The sequence below is a fragment of the Triticum aestivum genome, chromosome 3B, assembly GCF_018294505.1.
Source record: "Triticum aestivum cultivar Chinese Spring chromosome 3B, IWGSC CS RefSeq v2.1, whole genome shotgun sequence".
In the NCBI taxonomy this organism is placed as follows: Eukaryota; Viridiplantae; Streptophyta; class Magnoliopsida; order Poales; family Poaceae; genus Triticum; species Triticum aestivum.
The window spans coordinates 583,439,301-583,453,436 of NC_057801.1; the positions used below are offsets into that span (position 1 = coordinate 583,439,301).

The 14,136-nt window shown below is 50.1% G+C and overlaps 1 protein-coding gene across 1 annotated transcript; it reads left to right on the plus strand.

Moving 5' to 3' along the window:
- Positions 1-2,247: 2,247 nt before the first annotated feature.
- Positions 2,248-3,089, plus strand: LOC123065800 (ethylene-responsive transcription factor 12). Its single transcript, XM_044489014.1, has one exon. It carries the CDS (start codon positions 2,408-2,410, stop codon positions 2,930-2,932), a length of 525 nt encoding a protein of 174 aa, XP_044344949.1. The 5' UTR covers positions 2,248-2,407; the 3' UTR covers positions 2,933-3,089.
- The last annotated feature ends 11,047 nt before the right edge of the window (positions 3,090-14,136 follow it).

Below are 14,136 nucleotides of genomic sequence, written 5' to 3' on the forward strand. Positions count from 1 at the left end.
AAGAAGAAGCGGCGGGGCGCTGGATGCGAGGAAGAAGGGGGCGACGGGGGGAAGAAGAAGCAGCGGGGCGCTCGAGTGTGTGGTTGGCCGGCTCGAGCGCACGCGTTTTATAGAGCGCGTCGGACGCCGCGCGCCGGAGCGCTTTTTCGCGCGCGCGTGATTTTTTGCCGCGCGCCATAATCTCCCACGCCTGCTGGAGCGTGCGAAACCGCTCCGCGCCCACTAAAACACAGTTTTCCTCACGCGCGTTATATTTACCGCTGCTGTTGGAGATGCTCTAACAATAAGTTCCTCTCTTGTCCTCCCCACACAGTCGGGAGCTCGTCTTCGTTGGTTGGCGTGTGGAGCTGTGTCTCCGACAGATCTATCTTTGGTGGATTTGCTCGGATCTCGCCGTTGTTCGTCTACGTTCGTGTATCTTCGGGTTGGATACTTCTGATCTACGTTATTCTTCATCTGGGGAGGTTGCTGTTCTGGTGCGCTTGTCCTACGTGGCCTTAGCACCACGACTTCCTGACTGTCTACTACAACAAGTTGTGCCCGACTCCGGCGATGGAGGGGCGATGACGGCAGCGCGCCTTCGGCTCGCTTCAGTGCTTGTAGTCGTCATTAGGTGGTCTATTGATCTAGATGTAATTTTTATTATTTCTGGTATTCGTTGTACTGCCATAATCGAAGATGAATAGATCGCAATTTTCAAAAAAAACACAGTTCCTTTCTTCTCCTCCGCAAACAGTCGGGAGCTCGTCTAGCCAGCGAAGAAACGAAACCGATAGTGTAAAAGCAAAGCCGCGACCCGCGAGGCCCACACCGCCGCACACACCGAACGCCGTACTCCTCCACCACCCATCCACTCCACCTTTTGATCGCCCAGGGCCCCGCCGCCTTCACTCGTGGCGATGCGCCACACGCGTCCCGTTCCAGCCCGCCCGTGCTGTCCCCCACCCCACGACACGCCTCCTCGCACGTGAACCTGCGCGCAAGCAATTGCACGTCGACACGTCCCGACGCCACCCACTGCGTATCCTCCCGGGCCATGCTCATTTGACTGACTGGTCCATGGGGACAGCGAGCCCATGCCCCCACCGGTCATCGTAACCTGATCGTAGCATACCACCACCTATGCCTCTTTTATTCCTCGCGGCGAATAAACGACAAGGCAGCACCGGGCGGGAAGCAGGGCAGGAGGATGGCACAGGCATGCAAGATTCACTCACAGGCAGGTCCCGACGATCGCGACCCCACCAGACATGGGCGCTGCACCGTCCGGCGCCGCTTGCCCCAGCTGTGGCTGTGGGCGTGGAGTCGTCCGTCTAGGACTGATGAAAAGCGAGCAGCGGCGCGGTCGTATTAGCTAGGGATGTCGTCACGCGGGCAGGGGGAGAGAGAGTTCAAGGCATGCAAGATTCACTGACAGGCAGGCCCCGACGATCACGACCCCACCAGACATGGGCGCTGCACCGTCCGGCGCCGCTTGCCCCAGCTGTGGCTGTGGGCGTGGAGTCGTCCGTCTAGGACTGATGAAAAGCGAGCAGCGGCGCGGTCGTATTAGCTAGGGATGTCGTCACGCGGGCAGGGGGAGAGAGAGTTCAAGGCATGCAAGATTCACTGACAGGCAGGTCCCGACGATCGCGACCCCACCAGACATGGGCGCTGCACCGTCCGGCGCCGCTTGCCCCAGCTGTGGCTGTGGGCGTGGAGTCGTCCGTCTAGGACTGATGAAAAGCGAGCAGCGGCGCGGTCATATTAGCTAGGGATGTCGTCACGCGGGTAGGGGGAGAGAGAGTTCAAGGCATGCAAGATTCACTGACAGGCAGGTCCCGACGATCGCGACCCCACCAGACATGGGCGCTGCACCGTCCGGCGCCGCTTGCCCCAGCTGTGGCTGTGGGCGTGGAGTCGTCCGTCTAGGACTGATGAAAAGCGAGCAGCGGCGCGGTCGTATTAGCTAGGGATGTCGTCACGCGGGCAGGGGGGGAGAGAGTTCACATGAGGGAGAAATGGAGGCGGTGGGGGTGCACAGCGGCAGGAACGGCACTGTACCGCGCAGCGACCAGCAGCAGTAAGAAAAAGAGGAAGCGGCCCCTCCCGGGCTCCCGGCGATACGTCAAGTCGCGCGGCGGCTGTGGCTGTGCCGTGTTCCCCCAACCCACCCCAACCCCCCGAACCCCAACCCAAGGTGCGGCTCGCTTTATACGGCCCCCCCCCCCCCCCCCCCCCCCCCCCCCCCCCCCCCCGCGTTCTACAAGGTGCGGCGCCGGTTTATAATACCAGTACACCGTCGCTACCCAAAGAACCCCAGCCCACGTAGCGCTCCACATGCGTTGCGTTAGATAGACGGACCTGTCCAAGAGAGCAAACCAGACACTGCCGCGCCGAGTAGAGTCACTGTACGCCTCACCGCCCGATGGATCCGGTGCTGCGGGGTGCGGCGAGCCTCGGTGGCGGCCATGGCCAAGGTGGCACGGGAGGAGGAGGGGGAGGGGGAGGCGAGGCGCACTACAGGGGCGTGAGGAAGCGGCCGTGGGGACGGTACGCGGCCGAGATCCGCGACCCGTGGAAGAAGACGCGGGTGTGGCTGGGCACCTTCGACACCCCCGTGGAGGCCGCCCTCGCCTACGACCGCGCCGCGCGAACCCTCCGCGGCGCCAAGGCCAAGACCAACTTCCCCGACCACGCCCACCACCACCACCACCGCCCGCCTATGCAGCAGCCTGTTCCGTTCGGCGGCGTCGACCTCAACTTCCCTTCGCCGTGGCACTTCGTCTACTTCTCGCGGCCGCCGGCCGCGCCGGCGCCCCGTCTTCCGCAAGAAGCGTCTCCAGCGGTCTCCGTCCCGCCGTCGACGGCGCTCGAGCTCGGCGTGGCGCCCGGGCCCGCCGGCCTCCCGTTCGACCTCAACGAGCCGCCGTCGCTGCTGTTCGGGTCGTGATGCGATTGCGTAGCTGCGATCGACCGTAGTGGACTTGTGTGACGGTGTGGGTGAGAGAGAGAGACGTGCTGACGGCCGCAAGGGGCCGGAGCCGACGGCACTGGTCCGGCTAGCTGTATATACCTATTTGTGGAAAGCTTGGCCTTTCTTCTTGGTGTTTGCCCGTCTGTTTCGTTCATGCGTTTCTGCTTTCGGGTGAGCTGTCGGTAATGGTGGCGCTGGGTGGGTTTGGGCGTCTCTTTTACCGGAAGAGTGTTTTGCTCGGTAAACACAGGCTTCTGGTCTTGCGTCAGTAGCCCCAGGAGCCGACGGTGCGGCCGTGCACAGTACAGCAGGCGGCGCTGTACTTTTCGCTCAGGCGTCTTTTGCGGATACTGTGCATGTGCCAATCCATTGTACTACTACCATTAAGCCCAACTCAACCGCGCGACCCTGTACTGTCCGGCTCCGTCCGTTTGGGGTAAAAGGGACAAAGGAGGCGGCCCAGCGCGCGGGCGCAAACGGACTTTTGTTCGTTTTGTGTTCGCTTTCGACCCATCCGCGGCCCAAGTTTGCGCCGCTTTTGGGGTGAAACGGACACCACACGGACGCGCGGGTCGTCTGCGCGTGTCCTCCCCTGGCCCACCCGTCGGTGGCACAGGACGGGCCTTTTTCTATCCGCCCCCACCTCCCTCCGGCCGCATCCACTCCACTCTTCCACACTATTCCCCTCTCTCCCCCTCGCCGCCGCTGGCCGCCCGCTACCATTGCAGCCGTGCACCTCGGACGCGCGCTTGCCCAACCCCTTCGTCTCGTCACCGCCGAGCTACCCAAGCACGGCCACCTTGTTTGCGCACCCGCCGACCGCATTTGGGGCGGATCCGGTCGGTCTTGAGCTCGCCCGACTGTGGGAGGCCGGGCCACGCCATGGACTGGCCGGGCACCTTGCCGGAAGGCCCTGGCAGGGCCGCAAGGCCACATGCAGGTAGTGGCTCGTCCTCTAGCCGCTCGGATCTGCACCGTCGATGGTCCGCCGGCAGATACACGAATGGCGGCCGGCCGGGCTCGGTGCTTGCCCAAAAGCTCATCGGCGCACCGTTGCCCCTCATCAAGTGCGACCACTGCCCAAGGGTGGTCGTGCGCCGCGTGTCTACAACGCCGAAGCATCCCGGATGGGTGTTCATCAAGTGCTTAAACGATGGGGTATGTGCTCTTTTAGCTTCGGTGCATGTTTGTGCTCTTGGATTAGACTAGTGGTGCTAACTTTAAGTTTTATTGTGTAGACCGGATGCAAGTTTTGGTATTGGGAAGAAGAGTACATCGATATGTTGATAGAGCGAAATGTAGTGCATGTTCGTGCACTTTTAGCTAGAGGCTTTAGATGAGACAAGTGCACTTGTTACTAGATTAGAGTCTAGGCACGATACTACGTGCGAAGAAGCAACAAGGCACGATACTACGTGTGAGGAAGCAACGTCGACTTCTGGCTTGAAGAAGAAAGGAGGGGGAACGTCGTGCCCCCTCCACAGATCAACAATGAGTGCATCGAAAAGGCGCTAATCCAACTCAAGGGAGCAGTTATGGAAGTTGGGTATCTTCTCAAATGTATTCTTGTGGTTCTTGTTTTCTTTGGCCTTACTTTACTAGTCAAAATGTGATGATGTATTTGAAGGAAATATGCCCTAGAGGCAATAATAAAGTTATTATTTATTTCCTCATATCATGATAAATGTTTATTATTCATGCTAGAATTGTATTAACCGGAAACATGATACATGTGTGAATACATAGACAAACATATAGTCACTAGTATGCCTCTACTTGACTAGCTCATTAATCAAAGATGGTTATGTTTCCTAACCATAGACATGTGTTGTCATTTGATTAGTGGGATCACATCATTAGAAGATTGATGTGATTGACATGACCCATTCCGTTAGCCTAGCACTTGATCGTTTAGTATACTGCTATTGCTTTCTTCATGACTTATACATGTTCCTGTAACTATAAGAATTATGCAACTCCCGTTTACCGGAGGAACACTTTGGGTACTACCAAACGTCACAACGTAACTGGGTGATTATAAAGGAGTACTACAGGTGTCTCCGAAGGTACATGTTGAGTTGGCGTATTTCGATATTAGGTTTTGTCACTCCGATCGTCGGAGAGGTATCTTTGGGCCCTCTCGGTAATGCACATCATTATAAGCCTTGCAAGCAATGTGACCAATGAGTTGGTTACGGGATGATGCATTACAGAACGAGTAAAGAGACTTGCCGGTAACGAGATTGAACTAGGTATTGGATACCGACGATCAAATCTCGGGCAAGTAACATACCGATGACAAAGGGAACAACGTATGTTGTTATGCGGTTTGACCGATAAAGATCTTCGTAGAATATGTAGGAACCAATATGGGCATCCAGGTTCCGCTATTGGTTATTGACCGAGAATAGTTCTAGGTCATGTCTACATAGTTCTCGAACCCGTAGGGTCCGCACGCTTAACGTTACGATGACAGTTTTATTATGAGTTTATAAGTTTTGATGTACCGAAGTTTGTTCGGAGTCCCGGATGTGATCACGGACATGACGAGGAGTCTCGAAATGGTCGAGACATAAAGATCGATATATTGGAAGCCTATATTTGGACATCGGAATCGTTCCGGGTGAAATCGGCATTTTACCGGAGTACCGGGAGGTTACCGGAACCCCCCGGGGGGTTATTGGGCCTACATGGGCCTCGAGGGAGAAGAGGGAAGGAGGCAGAGGGGGCCGCGCGCCCCTCCCCTTCCTAGTCCGAATAGGACAAGGGAAGGGGGGCGGCGCCCCCCCTTTCCTTCCCCTCTTCCTCCTCCTTCCCCCCTTCTCCTACTCCAACTTGGAAAGAAGGGAGTCCTACTCCCGATGGGAGTAGGACTCCCCCCTTGGCGCGCCCTCCTTGGCCGGCCGCCTCCTCCCCCCTGGCTCCTTTATATACGGGGGCGGGGGGCACCCCATAGACACACAAGTTGATCTACGGATCGTTCCTTAGCCGTGTGCGGTGCCCCCTCCACCATATTCCACCTCGGTCATATCGTCGCGGAGTTTAGGCGAAGCCCTGCGCCGGTAGAACATCATCATCGTCACCACGCCGTCGTGCTGACGGAACTCATCTCCAGAGCTTTGCTGGATCGAAGCCCGGAGATCGTCATCGAGCTGAACGTGTGCTGAACTCGGAGGTGCCGTACGTTCGGTGCTTGGATCGGTCGGATCGTGAATACGTACATCTACATCAACCGCGTTGTCATAATGCTTCCGCTTACGGTCTACGAGGGTACGTGGACGAACACTCTCCCCTCTCGTTGCTATGCCATCACTATGATCTTGCGTGTGCGTAGGAATTTTTTTGAAATTACTACGTTCCCCAACAGTGGTATTAGAGCCTAGGTTTTATGCGTTGATGTTATATGCACGAGTAGAACACAAGTGAGTTGTGGGCGATACAAGTCATACTGCTTACCAGCATGTCATACTTTGGCGGCGGTATTGTAAGATGAAGCGGCCTGGACCGACATTACGCGTACGCTTACGCTAGACTGGTTTCACCGTTACAAGCACTCGTGCTTAAAGGTGGCTGGCGGGTGTCTGTCTCTCTCACTTTAGCTGAATCGAGTGTGGCTACGCCCGGTCCTTGCGAAGGTTAAAACAGCACCAACTTGACGAACTATCGTTGTGGTTTTGATGCGTAGGTAAGAACGGTTCTTGCTAAGCCCGTAGCAGCCACGTAAAATTTGCAACAACAAAGTAGAGGACGTCTAACTTGTTTTTGCAGGGCATGTTGTGATGTGATATGGTCAAGACGTGATGCTATATTTTATTGTATGAGATGATCATGTTTTGTAACCGAAGTTATCGGCAACTGGCAGGAGCCATATGGTTGTCGCTTTATTGTATGAAATGCAAACGCCCTGTAATTGCTTTACTTTATCACTAAGCGGTAGCGATAGTCGTAGAAGCAATAGATGGCGTAACGACAACGATGCTACGATGGAGATCAAGGTGTCGCGCCGGTGACGATGGTGATCACGACGGTGCTTCGGAGATGGAGATCACAAGCACAAGATGATGATGGCCATATCATATCACTTATATTGATTGCATGTGATGTTTATCCTTTATGCATCTTATCTTGCTTTGATTGACGGTAGCATTTTAAGATGATCTCTCACTAATAATCAAGAAGTGTTCTCCCTGAGTATGCACCGTTGCGAAAGTTCTTCGTGCTGAGACACCACGTGATGATCGGGTGTGATAGGCTCTACGTTCAAATACAACGGGTGCAAAACAGTTGCACACGCGGAATACTCAGGTCATACTTGACGAGCCTAGCATATACAGATATGGCCTCGGAACACGGAGACCGAAAGGTCGAACGTGAATCATATAGTAGATATGATCAACATAGTGATGTTCACCATTGAAACTACTCCATCTCACGTGATGATCGGACATGGTTTAGTTGATTTGGATCACGTGATCACTTAGATGACTAGAGAGATGTCTGTCTAAGTGGGAGTTCTTAAGTAATATGATTAATTGAACTTAAATTTATCATGAACTTAGTACCTGATAGTATTTTGCTTGTCTATGTTTGTTTGTAGATAGATGGCTCGTGCTGTTGTTCCATTGAATTTTAATGCGTTCCTTGAGAAAGCAAAGTTGAAAGATGATGGTAGCAATTACACGGACTGGGTCCGTAACCTGAGGATTATCCTCATTGCTGCACAGAAAAGTTACGTCCTGGAAGCACCGCTGGGTGCCAGGCCTGCTGCTGATGCAACTGACGACGTTAAGAACGTCTGGCAGAGCAAAGCTGATGACTACTCGATAGTTCAGTGTGCCATGCTTTACGGCTTAGAACCGGGTCTTCAACGACGTTTTGAACGTCATGGAGCATATGAGATGTTCCAGGAGTTGAAGTTAATATTTCAAGCAAATGCCCGGATTGAGAGATATGAAGTCTCCAATAAGTTCTATAGCTGCAAGATGGAGGAGAATAGTTCTGTCAGTGAACACATACTCAAAATGTCTGGGTATAATAATCACTTGATTCAACTGGGAGTTAATCTTCCTGATGATAGTGTCATTGACAGAATTCTCCAATCACTGCCACCAAGCTACAAGAGCTTCGTGATGAACTATAATATGCAAGGGATGAACAAGACTATTCCCGAGCTCTTCGCAATGCTAAAAGCTGCGGAGGTAGAAATCAAGAAGGAGCATCAAGTGTTGATGGTTAACAAGACCACCAGTTTCAAGAAAAAGGGCAAAGGGAAGAAGAAGGGGAACTTCAAAAAGAACGGCAAGCAAGTTGCTGCTCAAGAGAAGAAACCCAAGTCTGGACCTAAGCCTGAAACTGAGTGCTTCTACTGCAAGCAGACTGGACACTGGAAGCGGAACTGCCCCAAGTATTTGGCGGATAAGAAGGATGGCAAAGTGAACAAAGGTATATGTGATATACATGTTATTGATGTGTACCTTACTAATGCTCGCAGTAGCACCTGGGTATTTGATACTGGTTCTGTTGCTAATATTTGCAACTCGAAACAGGGACTACGGATTAAGCGAAGATTGGCTAAGGACGAGGTGACGATGCGCGTGGGAAATGGTTCCAAAGTCGATGTGATCGCGGTCGGCACGCTACCTCTACATCTACCATCGGGATTAGTTTTAGACCTAAATAATTGTTATTTGGTGCCAGCGTTGAGCATGAACATTATATCTGGATCTTGTTTGATGCGAGACGGTTATTCATTTAAATCAGAGAATAATGGTTGTTCTATTTATATGAGTAATATCTTTTATGGTCATGCACCCTTGAAGAGTGGTCTATTTTTATTGAATCTCGATAGTAGTGATACACATATTCATAGTGTTGAAACCAAAAGATGCAGAGTTGATAACGATAGTGCAACTTATTTGTGGCACTGCCGTTTGGGTCATATCGGTGTAAAGCGCATGAAGAAACTCCATACTGATGGGCTTTTGGAATCACTTGATTATGAATCACTTGGTACTTGCGAACCGTGCCTTATGGGCAAGATGACTAAAACGCCGTTCTCCGGAACTATGGAGCGGGCAACTGATTTGTTGGAAATCATACATACTGATGTTTGTGGTCCAATGAATGTTGAGGCTCGCGGCGGGTATCGTTATTTTCTCACCTTCACAGATGATTTGAGCAGATATGGGTATATCTACTTAATGAAACACAAGTCTGAAACATTTGAAAAGTTCAAAGAATTTCAGAGTGAAGTGGAAAATCATCGTAACAAGAAAATAAAGTTTCTACGATCTGATCGTGGAGGAGAATATTTGAGTTACGAGTTTGGTCTACACTTGAAACAATGCGGAATAGTTTCGCAACTCACGCCACCCGGAACACCACAACGAAATGGTGTGTCCGAACGTCGTAATCGTACTTTACTAGATATGGTGCGATCTATGATGTCTCTTACTGATTTACCGCTATCGTTTTGGGGTTATGCTTTAGAGACGGCCGCATTCACGTTAAATAGGGCACCATCAAAATCCGTTGAGACGACGCCTTATGAACTGTGGTTTGGCAAGAAACCAAAGTTGTCGTTTCTTAAAGTTTGGGGCTGCGATGCTTATGTGAAGAAACTTCAACCAGATAAGCTCGAACCCAAATCGGAGAAATGTGTCTTCATAGGATACCCAAAAGAGACTATTGGGTACACCTTCTATCACAGATCTGAGGGCAAGATTTTCGTTGCTAAAATCGGATCCTTTCTAGAGAAGGAGTTTCTCTCGAAAGAAGTGAGTGGGAGGAAAGTAGAACTTGATGAGATAACTGTATCTACTCCCTTATTGGAAAGTAGTTCATCACAAGAACCGGTTCCTGTGACAACTACACCAATCAGTGAGGAAGCTAATGATATTGATCATGAAACTTCAGATCAAGTTTCTACTGAACCTCGTAGGTCTACCAGAGTAAGATCCGCACCAGAGTGGTACGGTAATCCTATTCTGGAAGTCATGTTACTTGACCATGATGAACCTACGAACTATGAGGAAGCGATGATGAGCCCAGATTCCGCAAAATGGCTAGAGGCCATGAAATCTGAGATGGGATCCATGTATGAAAACAAAGTATGGACTTTGGTTGACTTGCCCGATGATCGGCAAGCCATTGAGAATAAATGGATCTTTAAGAAGAAGACTGACGCTGATGGTAATGTAACTGTCTATAAAGCTCGACTTGTTGCGAAAGGTTTTCGACAAGTTCAAGGAGTTGACTACGATGAGACTTTCTCACCCGTAGCGATGCTTAAGTCTGTCCGAATCATGTTAGCTATTGCTGCATTTCATGATTATGAAATTTGGCAAATGGATGTCAAAACTGCATTCTTGAATGGATTTCTGGAAGAAGAGTTGTATATGATGCAGCCAGAAGGTTTTGTTGATCCAAAAGGTGCTAACAAAGTGTGCAAGCTCCAGCGTTCCATTTATGGACTGGTGCAAGCATCTCGGAGTTGGAATAAACGCTTTGATAGTGTGATCAAAGCATATGGTTTTATACAGACTTTTGGAGAAGCCTGTATTTACAAGAAAGTGAGTGGGAGCTCTGTAGCATTTCTGATATTATATGTAGATGACATATTATTAATTGGAAATGATATAGAATTTCTGGATAGCATAAAGGGATACTTGAATAAAAGTTTTTCAATGAAAGACCTCGGTGAAGCTGCTTACATATTGGGCATCAAGATCTATAGAGATAGATCAAGACGCTTAATAGGACTTTCACAAAGCACATACCTTGACAAAATTTTGAAAAAGTTCAAAATGGATCAGGCAAAGAAAGGGTTCTTGCCTGTGCTACAAGGTGTGAAGTTGAGTCAAACTCAATGCCCGACCACAGCAGAAGATAGAGAGAAAATGAAAGATGTTCCCTATGCTTCAGCCATAGGCTCTATCATGTATGCAATGCTGTGTACCAGACCTGACGTATGCTTAGCAATAAGCTTGGCAGGAAGGTACCAAAGTAATCCAGGAGTGGATCACTGGACAGCGGTCAAGAACATCCTGAAATACCTGAAAAGGACTAAGGATATGTTTCTCGTATATGGAGGTGACAAAGAGCTAGTCGTAAATGGTTACGTCGATGCAAGCTTTGACACTGATCCGGACGATTCTAAATCGCAAACCGGATACGTGTTTTTATTAAACGGTGGAGCTGTAAGTTGGTGCAGTTCTAAACAAAGCGTCGTGGCGGGATCTACATGTGAAGCGGAGTACATAGCTGCTTCTGAAGCAGCAAATGAAGGAGTCTGGATGAAGGAGTTCATTTCCGATCTAGGTGTCATACCTAGTGCATCGGGACCAATGAAGATCTTCTGTGACAATACTGGTGCAATTGCCTTGGCAAAGGAATCCAGATTTCACAAGAGGACCAAGCACATCAAGAGACGCTTCAATTCCATTCGGGACCAAGTCCAAGTGGGAGACATAGAGATTTGCAAGATACATACGGATCTGAATGTTGCAGACCCGTTGACTAAGCCTCTCTCACGAGCAAAACATGATCAGCACCAAGACTCCATGGGTGTTAGAATCATTACTATGTAATCTAGATTATTGACTCTAGTGCAAGTGGGAGACTGAAGGAAATATGCCCTAGAGGCAATAATAAAGTTATTATTTATTTCCTCATATCATGATAAATGTTTATTATTCATGCTAGAATTGTATTAACCGGAAACATGATACATGTGTGAATACATAGACAAACATATAGTCACTAGTATGCCTCTACTTGACTAGCTCATTAATCAAAGATGGTTATGTTTCCTAACCATAGACATGTGTTGTCATTTGATTAGTGGGATCACATCATTAGAAGAATGATGTGATTGACATGACCCATTCCGTTAGCCTAGCACTTGATCGTTTAGTATACTGCTATTGCTTTCTTCATGACTTATACATGTTCCTGTAACTATGAGAATTATGCAACTCCCGTTTACCGGAGGAACACTTTGGGTACTACCAAACGTCACAACGTAACTGGGTGATTATAAAGGAGTACTACAGGTGTCTCCGAAGGTACATGTTGAGTTGGCGTATTTCGAGATTAGGTTTTGTCACTCCGATTGTCGGAGAGGTATCTCTGGGCCCTCTCGGTAATGCACATCATTATAAGCCTTGCAAGCAATGTGACCAATGAGTTGGTTACGGGATGATGCATTACAGAACGAGTAAAGAGACTTGCCGGTAACGAGATTGAACTAGGTATTGGATACCGACGATCAAATCTCGGGCAAGTAACATACCGATGACAAAGGGAACAACGTATGTTGTTATGCGGTTTGACCGATAAAGATCTTCGTAGAATATGTAGGAACCAATATGGGCATCCAGGTTCCGCTATTGGTTATTGACCGAGAATAGTTCTAGGTCATGTCTACATAGTTCTCGAACCCGTAGGGTCCGCACGCTTAACGTTACGATGACAGTTTTATTATGAGTTTATAAGTTTTGATGTACCGAAGTTTGTTCGGAGTCCCGGATGTGATCACGGACATGACGAGGAGTCTCGAAATGGTCGAGACATAAAGATCGATATATTGGAAGCCTATATTTGGACATCGGAATCGTTCCGGGTGAAATCGGCATTTTACCGGAGTACCGGGAGGTTACCGGAACCCCCCGGGGGTTATTGGGCCTACATGGGCCTCGAGGGAGAAGAGGGAAGGAGGCAGGAGGGGGCCGCGCGCCCCTCCCCTTCCTAGTCCGAATAGGACAAGGGAAGGGGGGCGGCGCCCCCCCTTTCCTTCCCCTCTTCCTCCTCCTTCCCCCCTTCTCCTACTCCAACTTGGAAAGAAGGGAGTCCTACTCCCGGTGGGAGTAGGACTCCCCCCTTGGCGCGCCCTCCTTGGCCGGCCGCCTCCTCCCCCCTGGCTCCTTTATATACGGGGGCGGGGGGGCACCCCATAGACACACAAGTTGATCTACGGATCGTTCCTTAGCCGTGTGCGGTGCCCCCCTCCACCATATTCCACCTCGGTCGTATCGTCGCGGAGTTTAGGCGAAGCCCTGCGCCGGTAGAACATCATCACCGTCACCATGCCGTCGTGCTGACGGAACTCATCTCTGGAGCTTTGCTGGATCGGAGCTCGGAGATCGTCATCGAGCTGAACGTGTGCTGAACTCGGAGGTGCCGTACGTTCGGTGCTTGGATCGGTCAGATCGTGAAGACGTACGACTACATCAACCGCGTTGTTATAACGCTTCCGCTTACGGTCTACGAGGGTACGTGGACGAACACTCTCCCCTCTCGTTGCTATGCCATCACCATGATCTTGCGTGTGCGTAGGAAATTTTTTGAAATTACTACGTTCCCCAACAGTATTGTCATGTAACGAAAATGAATGATAAAAAAAGTTGAAGGACTTGCAAAGAAATATACGCGGATAGGATGGGGCAAATGGATGCGGCCGCGCGATGGGCGCACGGCCACCACATCCCAGGACAGACCCGGACACGACCCCAAACTTCTACCCAAACGGACAGAATCCGGACAAAACGGACGTCCGTTTGGGCTCGCGCGGTGGAGTTGGCCTAACTCGTTGGTTTGCTGATGGAATGAAAAGCAGTCGCGCTGCGGCCATACTATGGTCTATGGTGTATGGATTAGACGCGGTGGATCGGTGGAGACTTAGACCGGCCTGCCTACTAATTCAACGTCTTACATTTTAAGACGAAGGGGTATGTGTTAACTTGTAGCTAGTGTACTACTTTCTGGGTCCTAAACGATTTTCACATTATGATAACGATAATGTCAAAATTTATCTTATATTTTGGGACGGAAGGTGTGGCTTCAGAATGTCACCACAGCTTGTAATTCCCGCGAGGCCCAAGCGAAGAACCGCCCCCGGGAGTACAACTCTTTTTTTTTTTTTTGCGGGAAGGGAGTACGACTTCATTGCTTTCTTGGCTTATCATATACTCCTACGTACCAGTTTTTTTATTTATTTTTGTGAGGGGTATACTCCTACCAGTTGATAGCTTTACTATATATCACTAAAACATGCCTGGTTATTTCGCGTGTTCAGAAGAGGAAAAACACTAACCCCGGAGTGTAAGGTGTAATCCATAGCAATAATACCTTATTAGTACTGCTACGTGTATGTATGTTCCAGAAATATCTCAGATTACGTC